General features: G+C 42.8%; 1 protein-coding gene across 1 annotated transcript in view; it reads left to right on the top strand.

Moving 5' to 3' along the window:
• LOC311114278 (ciliary neurotrophic factor receptor subunit alpha-like) overlaps nt 1–13,512 on the top strand; it is a 36,249-nt gene extending 22,737 nt beyond the window's left edge. Inside the window, exons 2-5 of the mRNA XM_084189536.1 lie at nt 3,600–3,711; nt 12,365–12,431; nt 12,715–12,884; nt 13,325–13,512. Of these exons, the coding sequence (XP_084045662.1) occupies nt 3,600–3,711; nt 12,365–12,431; nt 12,715–12,884; nt 13,325–13,443 (468 nt within the window). The 3' untranslated portion in view covers nt 13,444–13,512. The remainder of the gene's footprint in view (nt 1–3,599; nt 3,712–12,364; nt 12,432–12,714; nt 12,885–13,324) is intronic.
• Nucleotides 13,513–16,007: the final 2,495 nt, after the last annotated feature.

Consider the following 16,007-nt stretch of genomic DNA (forward strand, 5'->3'; position numbering starts at 1 on the left):
CAAAAATGCAGTGAATTGAAAAGGATGTGTGACCAGCTCCACTGGTCTCATGTCCAATCAGCTGTGTGTTATTGTTTGGCCATCTTTACTAAACAAGGCTGAGGAACTACTTACACACACAGTGCTTTTAACGTAGTGTTTTCAACTTCCATATCTGATGACATACATGATGACATGGTGCATGTTCATTTATACAGTCATTATTATTCAACATTTCCTCACCTGGGATTTGAACTCCCAACCTCTCGGTTAATTGGCATTCAGATCTTCCTGCTACGCCAACATGTCTCTGTCAATTATCAGTTAATCTGACTATTCTCTCATTGATTTGATTTGATTTACTAATTTCAGCAATTGTTTTATTTTTCTGCATTGTTGTCTAATAGATGTTGTATTTATTAGGATCCAGATTAGCTGCTGAAAAGGCATGTAGTCATGGCTCTATGTAGTACTGTGCACCTCCCAGATTCTGTTCTGGACTTGGGGACTGTGAAGAGACCTCTGGTGGCATGTCTTGTGGGGTATGCATGGGTGATCTGTTTGTTAACTGTTTGAACAGACAGTTCAGTGCTTTCAACACGTCAAGACCTCTCACGATATATAAGTAGTGATGCAGTCAATCTCTCCTCTACGTTGAGCCAGGAGAGATTGACATGCATGTTATTGATGTTAGCCCTCTGTGTAAATTTTAAGGGCCGTTCTGCTCTGTTCTGGACCAACTAGAATCTACTTTAATATTGGTGGTGCATATCAAATCACAAATCAAAGCAAATGTTATTTGTCACATGCGCCGAATACTACAGGTATAGACCTTACAGTTAAATGCTACTGACAAGCCATTAACCAACTATGCAGTTTTAAGAACAATAAGTGTTAAGTAGAAAATAGATAAGTTAAAAATAATTAAAGAGCAGCAATAAAATAACAGTAGGGAGGCTATATACAGGGGGTACCGGTACAGAGTCAATGGGAAATAACAGTAGGGAGGCTATATACAGGGGGTACCGGTACAGAGTCAATGGGAAATAACAGTAGGGAGGCTATATACAGGGGGTACCGGCACAGAGTCAATGTGCAATAACAGTAGGGAGGCTATATACAGGGGGTACCGGTACAGAGTCAATGTGTAATAACAGTAGGGAGGCTATATACAGGGGGTACCGGTACAGAGTCAATGTGTAATAACAGTAGGGAGGCTATATACAGGGGGTACCGGCACAGAGTCAATGTGCAATAACAGTAGGGAGGCTATATACAGGGGGTACCGGTACAGAGTCAATGTGTAATAACAGTAGGGAGGCTATATACAGGGGGTACCGGTACAGAGTCAATGTGTAATAACAGTAGGGAGGCTATATACAGGGGGTACCGGTACAGAGTCAATGTGAAATAACAGTAGGGAGGCTATATACAGGGGGTACCGGTACAGAGTCAATGTGTAATAACAGTAGGGAGGCTATATACAGGGGGTACCGGTATAGAGTCAATGTGTAATAACAGTAGGGAGGCTATATACAGGGGGTACCGGTACAGAGTCAATGTGAAATAACAGTAGGGAGGCTATATACAGGGGGTACCGGTACAGAGTCAATGGGAAATAACAATAGGGAGGCTATATACAGGGGGTACCGGCACAGAGTCAATGTGCAATAACAGTAGGGAGGCTATATACAGGGGGTACCGGTACAGAGTCAATGTGTAATAACAGTAGGGAGGCTATATACAGGGGGTACCGGTACAGAGTCAATGTGTAATAACAGTAGGGAGGCTATATACAGGGGGTACTGGTACAGAGTCAATGGGAAATAACAGTAGGGAGGCTATATACAGGGGGTACTGGTACAGAGTCAATGGGAAATAACAGTAGGGAGGCTATATACAGGGGGTACCGGTACAGAGTCAATGTGAAATAACAGTAGGGAGGCTATATACAGGCGGTACCGGTACAGAGTCAATGGGAAATAACAGTAGGGAGGCTATATACAGGGGGTACCGGTACAGAGTCAATGTGAAATAACAGTAGGGAGGCTATATACAGGGGGTACCGGTACAGAGTCAATGGGAAATAACAGTAGGGAGGCTATATACAGGGGGTACCGGTAGCTGAGAGCTGAGGGTGGTGTTGGGTTGCGGGAGACACAGACGTCTGTATTTCCTCTTATGAATCCGGCGAAGAAAGTTATACTTTCTAACGTGCCACCATTTGTTAGAGATGAAATGTTGGAGCGAGAGTTATCTCGTCATGGTCAACTTGGATCTACAATATGTGGAAGAGAAGGGAATTTGGTACGTTATTTTCCTGAGAACGAGCGCACAGAGTCCGGTAGCAGCTCTAGTGCTGGTGCAGCTAATGCACCACCGCGAAGGGATGAACATGCTAAGGGTGCAGGGGAAGGGAGAAGGTGGGCAGATATGGTTGGAAAAGTAGGAAAGGAAAGCAGTGAGGCTACGGGGGCAATGGTGGTAGATCAGAACAAAGAGGGAGGGGAAACAGCAGGTGAGACTGCAACTGGGGTTGCTGATTCGGTGCTGGAAAATGAAATTGGAGTTCAAGAGGAGATTGAAATAATGGAAAAGGAAGCAGATGTTTTCAAAGTAGCAAGGAGTAAGAGGAAGAATGTAAGGGGAGGTGAAGGTTCTAATTCTAAGAGGAAGGTAGAGATTGATAAATCAGTTGAGGATAAACAGGTTGTAGAGATGGTGTTTTCCTCTGGGGAGGATAGCGAGAGTGAGTCATCTGACGCATCACAACAAAATAGCGAGAGAAATGGGGTGGATTAAATAAGTATAAAAAAAAGATTTAAAAAAAAACTCTCTCTCTCACTCTCTCTATCTCTGTCTCTCCTTCTCTCTCTCTCTCTTCTCTCTCTCTCTCTATCTCTGTCTCTCTCTCTTTCTCTCTCTTTCTCTCTCTTTCTCTCTCTCCTCCTCTCTCTCTCTCTATCTCTCTATCTCTGTCTCTCTCTTTTCACGATCTCTCTAACACTCACACACTAACCTGGACTATAGCTGCTGGCTGGTACAGTAACACTCACACACTAAAGCTTCCTCTATTTAAGTGTAATTAAGTTATTCTCACATCATTACCACCGGCTATAGAGCCGCAGTAGAATTTACCAGACCACCTCCAATTGAAATGAGATAATGAAAGCTTCAATCTGGACTGTTGAAATGAGATAATGAAAGCTTCAATCTGGACTGTTGAAATGAGATAATGAAAGCTTCAATCTGGACTGTTGAAATGAGATAATGAAAGCTTCAATCTGGACTGTTGAAATGAGATAATGAAAGCTTCAATCTGGACTGTTGAAATGAGATAATGAAAGCTTCAATCTGGACTGTTGAAATGAGATAATGAAAGCTTCAATCTGGACTGTTGAAATGAGATAATGAAAGCTTTAATCTGGACTGTTGAAATGAGATAATGAAAGCTTCAATCTGGACTGTTGATTTCCAACATCAGTCATCATCTACTCATTTGGATTCTTGCAGCTGATTTGATTTACGTCAGTGTTGTTGTTTCTGACAGTAGTGAAGGTCATTGGAAGTTGATAGAAGGTCAGTGATGTCTCTCTGGCTGTCTCTCTGTCTCTCCCCAGATGCCCGGCCTCGTGTCGTGTCCCAGGGGTCTGATAGTCATTGGTCTCCTCCTCCTCCTCTTCTCCTCCTCCTCCTCCGTCAACACCCAATCAGAGATATGGACCAATGAAGGTAACCCTGACCCCTGACCCCTGACCCAAACCTTTAACCCATTACCCCATAATCGAACCTAACCTGGATGTAAGCAATGTGGCTCTGTGAAAGGTTCACACTGCTTAGCATAAAATTGCACAGTTGTTTTATTTTTTAAAAATTCTACGTACTGCTCATGCCCGAGAACACTAGAGCTGCCATTCTTCTTATGCCGGCAAAAGTTACTGGTCCAGTGTAGCATCTTACCCATCAGCCCTACAGTATTCTGTTCTGAATAACAGACCTAGCATTACCCATCAGCCCTACAGTATTCTGTTCTGAATAACAGACCTAGCATTACCCATCAGCCCTACAGTATTCTGTTCTGAATAACAGACCTAGCATTACCCATCAGCCCTACAGTATTCTGTTCTGAATAACAGACCTAGCATTACCCATCAGCCCTACAGTATTCTGTTCTGAATAACAGACCTAGCATTACCCATCAGCCCTACAGTATTCTGTTCTGAATAACAGACCTAGCATTACCCATCAGCCCTACAGTATTCTGTTCTGAATAACAGACCTAGCATTACCCATCAGCCCTACAGTATTCTGTTCTGAATAACAGACCTAGCATTACCCATCAGCCCTACAGTATTCTGTTCTGAATAACAGACCTAGCATTACCCATCAGCCCTACAGTATTCTGTTCTGAATAACAGACCTAGCATTACCCATCAGCCCTACAGTATTCTGTAGATAACAGACCTAGCATTACCCATCAGCCCTACAGTATTCTGTAGATAACAGACCTAGCATTACCCATCAGCCCTACAGTATTCTGTTCTGAATAACAGACCTAGCATTACCCATCAGCCCTACAGTATTCTGTTCTGAATAACAGACCTAGCATTACCCATCAGCCCTACAGTATTCTGTTCTGAATAACAGACCTAGCATTACCCATCAGCCCTACAGTATTCTGTAGATAACAGACCTAGCATTACCCATCAGCCCTACAGTATTCTGTTCTGAATAACAGACCTAGCATTACCCATCAGCCCTACAGTATTCTGTAGATAACAGACCTAGCATTACCCATCAGCCCTACAGTATTCTGTTCTGAATAACAGACCTAGCATTACCCATCAGCCCTACAGTATTCTGTTCTGAATAACAGAGCTAGCATTACCCATCAGCCCTACAGTATTCTGTAGATAACAGACCTAGCATTACCCATCAGCCCTACAGTATTCTGTTCTGAATAACAGACCTAGCATTACCCATCAGCCCTACAGTATTCTGTTCTGAATAACAGACCTAGCATTACCCATCAGCCCTACAGTATTCTGTTCTGAATAACAGACCTAGCATTACCCATCAGCCCTACAGTATTCTGTAGATAACAGACCTAGCATTACCCATCAGCCCTACAGTATTCTGTTCTGAATAACAGACCTAGCATTACCCATCAGCCCTACAGTATTCTGTAGATAACAGACCTAGCATTACCCATCAGCCCTACAGTATTCTGTAGATAACAGACCTAGCATTACCCATCAGCCCTACAGTATTCTGTTCTGAATAACAGACCTAGCATTACCCATCAGCCCTACAGTATTCTGTTCTGAATAACAGACCTAGCATTACCCATCAGCCCTACAGTATTCTGTTCTGAATAACAGAGCTAGCATTACCCATCAGCCCTACAGTATTCTGTAGATAACAGACCTAGCATTACCCATCAGCCCTACAGTATTCTGTTCTGAATAACAGACCTAGCATTACCCATCAGCCCTACAGTATTCTGTTCTGAATAACAGACCTAGCATTACCCATCAGCCCTACAGTATTCTGTTCTGAATAACAGACCTAGCATTACCCATCAGCCCTACAGTATTCTGTAGATAACAGACCTAGCATTACCCATCAGCCCTACAGTATTCTGTAGATAACAGACCTAGCATTACCCATCAGCCCTACAGTATTCTGTTCTGAATAACAGACCTAGCATTACCCATCAGCCCTACAGTATTCTGTTCTGAATAACAGACCTAGCATTACCCATCAGCCCTACAGTATTCTGTAGATAACAGACCTAGCATTACCCATCAGCCCTACAGTATTCTGTTCTGAATAACAGACCTAGCATTACCCATCAGCCCTACAGTATTCTGTTCTGAATAACAGACCTAGCATTACCCATCAGCCCTACAGTATTCTGTTCTGAATAACAGACCTAGCATTACCCATCAGCCCTACAGTATTCTGTTCTGAATAACAGACCTAGCATTACCCATCAGCCCTACAGTATTCTGTTCTGAATAACAGACCTAGCATTACCCATCAGCCCTACAGTATTCTGTTCTGAATAACAGACCTAGCATTACCCATCAGCCCTACAGTATTCTGTTCTGAATAACAGACCTAGCATTACCCATCAGCCCTACAGTATTCTGTTCTGAATAACAGACCTAGCATTACCCATCAGCCCTACAGTATTCTGTTCTGAATAACAGACCTAGCATTACCCATCAGCCCTACAGTATTCTGTTCTGAATAACAGACCTAGCATTACCCATCAGCCCTACAGTATTCTGTTCTGAATAACAGACCTAGCAACCAACAGTGGCTTCAGAAAGGATTCATACCCCTTCACTTGTGCCACATTTTGTTGTTACATCCTGAATTCAAAATGGATTAAATCCTTTTTTTTTTTATATATAGTGATTATAGTATTTATTATTAAGTTCTTATATGGTGTTCTATTTCACCCAGCCATCAGAATACAGGATAAGAATACACACACACACACACACACACACAGAGAAAGACACACCCCCGAAACACACGCAGACACACGCACACAGACACACACACACAGACACACACACACACACATTTATATGGCAGAGATCCCGCTGGCTGGGAGTTGAGGCAGAAATGTGAAGAACGTTGTGGGTTTGCAAATAATGCTGTTCTGCAGACGAGGAATGCAGATGACTTCCCCTAGGTACCAGAGGCCCTCTACAGTCCAGAGAGGAGAGAGAGAGTGAGAAGGAGTGTCACTGGGGCAGTTGGCCAGTGGTGGGAAAAGTACCCCGTTGTCATACTTGAGTAAAAGTAAAGATACCTTAACGGAAAATGACTCAAGTAAAAGTGAAAGTCACCCAGCAAAATACTACTTGAGTTAAAGTCTAAAAGTATTTGTTTTTAAATATACTTAAGTATCAAAAGTAAATGTAATTGCTAAAATATACTTAAGTATCAAAAGTGAAAGTATAAATCATTTCACATTCCTTATATTAAGCAAACCAGACCATTTTCTTGTTTTTTATTTATTTATGGATAGCCGGGGGCACACTCCAACACTCAGACATCATTTACAAAGAAGCATGTGTGTTTAGTGAGTCCCCCAGATCAGAGGCAGTAGGGATGACCAGGGATGTTCTCTCGATAAGTGTGTGAATTTGACAATTTTCCTGTCCTGCTAAGCATTCAAAATGTAACTAGTTGTCCAAAATATAAATAGTAAAGTAAAGTACATATACCCAAAAAACTACTTAAGTAGTACTTTGACATATTTTTACTTAAGTACTTTACACCAATGGGAGTGGGTGAATAAATGTACCCACTTTTGTGTGTGAGTGGGTGTGTGTGTGTGTGTGTGTGTGTGTGAGTGTCTGTGTCTGTGTGTGTCTGTGTCTGTCTGTGTGTGTGTGTGTGTGTGAGAGAGAGAGACTTCCTAGCCTGGCAGAATGGCCTGTTGGTGCACTCCATGTAGAAATACCAGCTCTGAGAGGAGAGGTGGGCGCCAACCGGCATAGGGCCAGCATCAGCCCTGATTACTAGTGCATATAGTCTGCCATCTACCACAGGATCATACTAGTGGATATAGTCTGCCATCTACCACAGGATCATACTAGTGGATATAGTCTGCCATCTACCACAGGATCATACTAGTGGAGATAGTCTGCCATCTACCACAGGATCATACTAGTGGATATAGTCTGCCATCTACCACAGGATCATACTAGTGGATATAGTCTGCCATCTACCACAGGATCATACTAGTGGAGATAGTCTGCCATCTACCACAGGATCATACTAGTGGATATAGTCTGCCATCTACCACAGGATCATACTAGTGGATATAGTCTGCCATCTACCACAGGATCATACTAGTGGATATAGTCTGCCATCTACCACAGGATCATACTAGTGGATATAGTCTGCCATCTACCACAGGATCATACTAGTGGAGATAGTCTGCCATCTACCACAGGATCATACTAGTGGAGATAGTCTGCCATCTACCACAGGATCATACTAGTGGATATAGTCTGCCATCTACCACAGGATCATACTAGTGGAGATAGTCTGCCATCTACCACAGGATCATACTAGTGGAGATAGTCTGCCATCTACCACAGGATCATACTAGTGGATATAGTCTGCCATCTACCACAGGATCATACTAGTGGATATAGTCTGCCATCTACCACAGGATCATACTAGTGGATATAGTCTGCCATCTACCACAGGATCATACTAGTGGATATAGTCTGCCATCTACCACAGGATCATACTAGTGGAGATAGTCTGCCATCTACCACAGGATCATACTAGTGGATATAGTCTGCCATCTACCACAGGATCATACTAGTGGATATAGTCTGCCATCTACCACAGGATCATACTAGTGGATATAGTCTGCCATCTACCACAGGATCATACTAGTGCATATAGTCTGCCATCTACCACAGGATCATACTAGTGCATATAGTCTGCCATCTACCACAGGATCATACTAGTGGATATAGTCTGCCATCTACCACAGGATCATACTAGTGGATATAGTCTGCCATCTACCACAGGATCATACTAGTGGATATAGTCTGCCATCTACCACAGGATCATACTAGTGGATATAGTCTGCCATCTACCACAGGATCATACTAGTGGATATAGTCTGCCATCTACCACAGGATCATACTAGTGCATATAGTCTGCCATCTACCACAGGATCATACTAGTGGATATAGTCTGCCATCTACCACAGGATCATACTAGTGGATATAGTCTGCCATCTACCACAGTATCATACTAGTGGATATAGTCTGACATCTACCACAGGATCATACTAGTGGATATAGTCTGCCATCTACCACAGGATCATACTAGTGGATATAGTCTGCCATCTACCACAGGATCATACTAGTGGATATAGTCTGCCATCTACCACAGGATCATACTAGTGGATATAGTCTGCCACCTACCACAGGATCATACTAGTGGATATAGTCTGCCATCTACCACAGGATCATACTAGTGGATATAGTCTGCCATCTACCACAGGATCATACTAGTGGATATAGTCTGCCATCTACCACAGGATCATACTAGTGGATATAGTCTGCCACCTACGACAGGATCATACTAGTGGATATAGTCTGCCACCTATCACAGGATCATACTAGTGGATATAGTCTGCCATCTACCACAGGATCATACTAGTGGATATAGTCTGCCATCTACCACAGGATCATACTAGTGGATATAGTCTGCCATCTACCACAGGATCATACTAGTGGATATAGTCTGCCATCTACCACAGGATCATACTAGTGGATATAGTCTGCCATCTACCACAGGATCATACTAGTGCATATAGTCTGCCATCTACCACAGGATCATACTAGTGGATATAGTCTGCCATCTACCACAGGATCATACTAGTGCATATAGTCTGCCATCTACCACAGGATCATACTAGTGGATATAGTCTGCCATCTACCACAGGATCATACTAGTGGATATAGTCTGCCATCTACCACAGGATCATACTAGTGGATATAGTCTGCCATCTACCACAGGATCATACTAGTGGATATAGTCTGCCATCTACCACAGGATCATACTAGTGGATATAGTCTGCCATCTACCACAGGATCATACTAGTGGATATAGTCTGCCATCTACCACAGGATCATACTAGTGGATATAGTCTGCCATCTACCACAGGATCATACTAGTGCATATAGTCTGCCATCTACCACAGGATCATACTAGTGGATATAGTCTGCCATCTACCACAGGATCATACTAGTGGATATAGTCTGACATCTACCACAGGATCATACTAGTGCATATAGTCTGCCATCTACCACAGGATCATACTAGTGGATATAGTCTGCCATCTACCACAGGATCATACTAGTGGATATAGTCTGCCATCTACCACAGGATCATACTAGTGGATATAGTCTGCCATCTACCACAGGATCATACTAGTGGATATAGTCTATATATCTGTATAGTCTGACTATATCCACTAGTATGATCCTGTGGTAGATGGCAGACTATATGCACTAGTATGATCCTGTGGTAGATGGCAGACTATATCCACTAGTATGATCCTGTGGTAGATGGCAGACTATATGCACTAGTATGATCCTGTGGTAGATGGCAGACTATATCCACTAGTATGATCCTGTGGTAGATGGCAGACTATATGCACTAGTATGATCCTGTGGTAGATGGCAGACTATATCCACTAGTATGATCCTGTGGTAGATGGCAGACTATATCCACTAGTATGATACTGTGGTAGATGTGCAAAAGCTGTCATCAAGGCAAAGGGTGGCTATTTGAAGAATCTCAAATATAAAGTATATTTTGATTTGTTTAACACTTTTTTTGGTTATTACATGATTCCATGTGTGTTATCTCATAGTTTTGATGTCTTCACTATTATTCTACAATGTAGAAAATAGTACAAAATAAAGAAAAAACCCTGGAATGAGTAGGTGTGTCCAAACTTTTGACTGATACTGTAAGTATTCACACCTTTTTGCTATGACACTCCAAATTGAGCTCAGGTGCATCCAATTTCCTATGATCATCCTTGAGATGTCACTACAACTTGATCGGAGTCCACCTGTGGCCAATTCAATTGTTTGGACATTTAGAAAGCAACACACCTGTCTATATTAGGTCCCACAGTTGACAGTGCATGTCAGAGCAGAAGCTATACCATGAACTGTCCTTAGAGCTCCATGATAGAAATGTGATGACGCCTATATCTGAGGAAGGGTATTAAACAATTTCTAGTGTTGTCACGTCCGTTGAATGACGGGACGGACCAAGGCGCAGCGTGATATGCGTACATGTTTATTTTCTATTAAACACAACGACAAAACAACCAAGGAAACGAAACGTGAAGTCCAAGGTAGACGACACAACATACCTTAACCGGAACAAGATCCCACAACCCACTAGTGCCAATAGGCTGCCTAAGTATGTTCCCCAATCAGAGACAACGAACGACAGCTGCCTCTGATTGGTAACCACACCGGCCAACATAGAACCATACATACTAGATCGACAAACAATGACCAAACACAACTAGGAATATACACACCCTGACTCAACATATAAGCGTCCCCTGAGTCAGGGCGTGACAAGTGTGTTGAACGTTTCCAAGAGCACAGTGGTCTCCAAGTTTGGGATATGGACAAAATATGGAGCTACCCAGACCAAGAAGGGCCTTGGTCAGGGAGGTGACCAAGAACCCAATGACCACTCTGACAGAACTACAGAGTTCCTTGGATGAGATGGGAGAACCTGCCAGAAGGACAACAGTCTCTTCAGCACTTCACCGATCTGGGCTTTATGGGAGAGTGGCCAGACGGAAGCCACTCCTGAGAAAAAGTTACATAACAGCACGCCTGGAGTTTTCAAAAAGGCAGATGAAAGACTGAGATCATAAGGCAAAAGATGTTGTGGTCTGATGAGAGAATCATTGACATTTTTGGCCTGAATGCAAAGCACTACATCTGGAGAAAACCAGGCACAGCTCATCACCCATCTAACACCATCCCTACCGTGAAGCATGATGGTGGCAGCATCATGCTATAGGGATGCTTTTCAGCAGCAGGGACTGAGAGACTGGTAAGGATAGAGGGAACAATGAATGGAGCCAAATACGGGCAAATCCTTGATGAGAACCTGCTTCAAACGACCTTAGACTAGGGTGAATATTTACATTCCAACAGGATAATGACCCCAAGCATACAGCCAAAGAAATGCTGGAATGGCTTCAGAACAAGAATGTGAAAGTACTTGAGTGGCCCAGCCAAAGCCCAGACTTGAATCCCTTTGAAACTCTGTGGAAAGACCTGAAGACTGCTGTTCACCATCGCTCCCCATCTAACTTAACAGAGCTTGAGAAAATCTACAAGGAAGAACGGGAAAAAATCCCCAAATCCAGAATCGCAAAGCTGATACAGACATACCCAAGATGACTCAAAGATTGAATCGCCGCCAAAGGTGCTTCTACAAATGATTGACTTACTGTATGTAAATGAGATATTTTTGTATTTCATTTACAATATATTTGCAAAAATGTCTAAAAACATGTTTTACTTCGTCATTATGGGGTACTGTGTGTAGATGGGTGAGAAAAAATAAAATATTTAATCTATTTTGAATTCAGGCTGGAACACAATAACAGGTGGAAGAAGTCAAAGCCTTTCTGAAGGCTGCCAACAGTAGTTCTGTAGGTTGCAAATCCTGACTGGACTGAAGACTTATGATCGGAGAACTGTAACTGTTCACACCTAACAGTAACTAACAGTAGCTACACACTGCAGACACAAAGTCTAACATGTCTCTCTCTCTTGTCTAGTTTCAGATATTCAGTACGGGAGGCTGGGGTCCAACGTTACGCTGCTGTGTAGGGAAGCACTGGGCAGGTATGGTACACTAGGAGGCTGTCTGTATCAGTATACAGGGGAGTCCGTTTAATTTAGGACATATAGTCCTCTCCCTTGGAGCTAAGGGCATAGTACCCTTTGACTTACAGTAAGGCTTAGTCCCTGCCATTTAACTGGCCCTGTGCAGTTAATGTGTCTGTTTATTTTCTGTGATTTTAGTTGTGTGTATTTGTAGTTGTGTGTATTTATGTGCGTGACTGTAGTTGTGTGTGTAGTTGTCAGTCTGACTACCAGTAAACATGATGTCAAAATGTCTCTTCAGGACGTCAGTGGAGTGGCGTCTGAACAGGAGTTCCGTGTTGCCATGGCAGCACCGAGTGACATCAGATGGTCATCTGGTCCTCGTGCACGCAGACCACGCTGCCGAGGGTAACTACAGCTGCCATGACGACCAGGGACTCCTCATCCAGACCACCAGACTTAGGCTAGGATGTAAGTCTCCCCTCTCTCCCCTCTCTCCCCTCTCTCCCCTCTCTCCCCTCCCTCAATCTCTCCCCTCTCTCTCCTCCCTCAATCTCTCCCCTCTCTCTCCTCCCTCAATATCTCCCCTCTCCCCTCCTCGCTCCCCTCTCTCTCTCTCCCCCCCTCTCCCCTCCTTTTTTTGTTTTGGTTTCCTGGCGACCCTCAGCTTACTGATAAGAGGGGTGGGACCAGAGAGGAGAAGTCCTAGTATTAGATATTCCTCTAACAGATTGAGCTGTGAGGAATCCCCTCATTATAATATGTTTATTGTATTGTTGAGTATTTGTGGTTGTATCATTCAGATACATCCCTCAGACAGACTGGATAACCTCACACACTGAGATAAAGCTTTGAGATGTAGTTATTGTGTTGTTGATCATGTGATCATCATTTCTCCCCTTCTTCCTCAGATCCCCCCGGGCTGCTCAGCATTTCCTGTCTTGTGCCCAATCACAGCCTAGTATTGTGTTCATGGGTGGAGTCTGTGAAGACCCACCTACCAGCTCAGTACCACGCCTCCTATAGGTAAGCTGCAGTAGCGTAGCCAGAAATCTGTTGGTGGGTGGGCCTGCAGAACTTTTTGTGGGCAGAAATTGAAGCACTAAAATCATAATTAAAACATAGGATTACACCATTAACACCTGATTTCACAGACCATTTATTTACAGTCATTTATTTACAATGTAAATTCATGGCTCTTGCATTTCACAAGCAACTCACAGCCTACACAACACACACACACAATAAACCAGAGGCTATAGCTTAAAACTAGATCATAACGCCATGACACAGTTCACTAGGCTCTGTTTTACTGGATCCCATCCAGGATATCGGTGGAACTAATTGCAGTGCACACATAGAACTATATAGATGTAAGCTTAAAGACAAGATTACCGGTTACAAGATTTAATTGAGAATCGTCTGACGTGACAATGTTATTAAGAGGCAGCCTATAGTCATTGTCCAATGATGAAGAGACTGATGAAGAGCATGTGTATTTGAGGCAGGGAGCTGTATTTATTTTGACATGCAACTTTTTCCAAATCTTCATATACAGTGCTGTGAACAGTATACAGTGGGGAAAAAAAGTATTTAGTCAGCCACCAATTGTGCAAGTTCTCCCACTTAAAAAGATGAGAGAGGCCTGTAATTTTCATCATATGTACACGTCAACTATGACAGACAAAATGAGAAAAAAAAATCCAGATAATCACATTGTAGTATTTTTTATGAATTTATTTGCAAATTATGGTGGAAAATAAGTATTTGGTCACCTACAAACAAGCAAGATTTCTGGCTCTCACAGAACTGTAACTTTTTCTTTAAGAGGCTCCTCTGTCCTCCACTCGTTACCTGTATTAATGGCACCTGTTTGAACTTGTTATCAGTATAAAATACACCTGTCCACAACCTCAAACAGTCACACTCCAAACTCCACTATGGCCAAGACCAAAGAGCTGTCAAAGGACACCAGAAACAAAATTGTAGACCTGCACCAGGCTGGGAAGACTGAATCTGCAATAGGTAAGCAGCTTGGTTTGAAGAAATCAACTGTGGGAGCAATTATTAGGAAATGGAAGACATACAAGACCACTGATAATCTCCCTCAATCTGGGGCTCCACGCAAGATCTCACCCCGTGGGGTCAAAATGATCACAAGAACGGTGAGCAAAAATCCCAGAACCACACGGGGGGACCTAGTGAATGACCTGCAGAGAGCTGGGACCAAAGTAACAAAGCCTACCATCAGTAACACACTACGCCGCCAGGGACTCAAATCCTGCAGAGCAAGACGTGTCCCCCTTCTTAAGCCAGTACATGTCCAGGCCCGTCTGAAGTTTGCTAGAGTGCATTTGGATGATCCAGAAGAGGATTGGGAGAATGTCATATGGTCAGATGAAACCAAAATAGAACTTTTTGGTAAAAACTCAACTCGTCATGTTTGGAGGACAAAGAATGCTGAGTTGCATCCAAAGAACACCATACCTACTGTGAAGCATGGGGGTGGAAACATCATGCTTTGGGGCTGTTTTTCTGCAAAGGGACCAGGACGACTGATCCGTGTAAGGAAAGAATGAATGGGGCCATGTATCGTGAGATTTTGAGTGAAAACCTCCTTCCATCAGCAAGGGCATTGAAGATGAAACGTGGCTGGGTCTTTCAGCATGACAATGATCCCAAACACACCGCCCGGGCAACGAAGGAGTGGCTTCGTAAGAAGCATTTCAAGGTCCTGGAGTGGCCTAGCCAGTCTCCAGATCTCAACCCCATAGAAAATCTTTGGAGGGAGTTGAAAGTCCGTGTTGCACCACGACAGCCCCAAAACATCACTGCTCTAGAGGAGATCTGCATGGAGGAATGGGCCAAAATACCAGCAACAGTGTGTGAAAACCTTGTGAAGACTTACAGAAAACGTTTGACCTGTGTCATTGCCAACAAATGGTATACAACAAAGTATTGAGAAACTTTTGTTATTGACCAAATACTTATTTTCCACCATAATTTGCAAATAAATTCATAAAAAATCCTACAATGTGATTTTCTGGAATTTTTTTTCTCATTTTGTCTGTCATAGTTGACGTGTACCTATGATGAAAATTACAGGCCTCTCTCATATTTTTAAGTTGGAGAACTTGCACAATTGGTGGCTGACTAAATACTTTTTTTCCCCACCTTATATATATATATATATATATATATATATATATATTTTTTTTTTTTTTGTGATCAACATTTCATTTTTATTTCACATTATACAACACACAAGGGCAGGATCACGTTACAGATATTAGCCGACATGACAACACTAACATACAATACAACTATTTACATACTGCCAGGAGTCAATATGACATTTACAGGAAGTAGAGTTTACAATAAAGAATATTCTATATTATTCTCATAAATAAAATGTCCCCCCCCCACTCCCCTATCATCAGCTCCATTGCTTGTTCAAGAGTTGTTTAAAGTGGTCCTCTGTAGCTCAGCAGGTAGAGCATGGCGCTTGTAACGCCAAGGTAGTGGGTTCGATCCCCGGGACCACCCATACACAAAAACTTGCCACTAAGTCATGTTTTGTAGAGGGGTCAAATA

The sequence above is a fragment of the Coregonus lavaretus genome (assembly GCF_964263955.1).
Source record: "Coregonus lavaretus genome assembly, contig: HAP1_SCAFFOLD_1828, whole genome shotgun sequence".
Taxonomy (NCBI): domain Eukaryota; kingdom Metazoa; phylum Chordata; class Actinopteri; order Salmoniformes; family Salmonidae; genus Coregonus; species Coregonus lavaretus.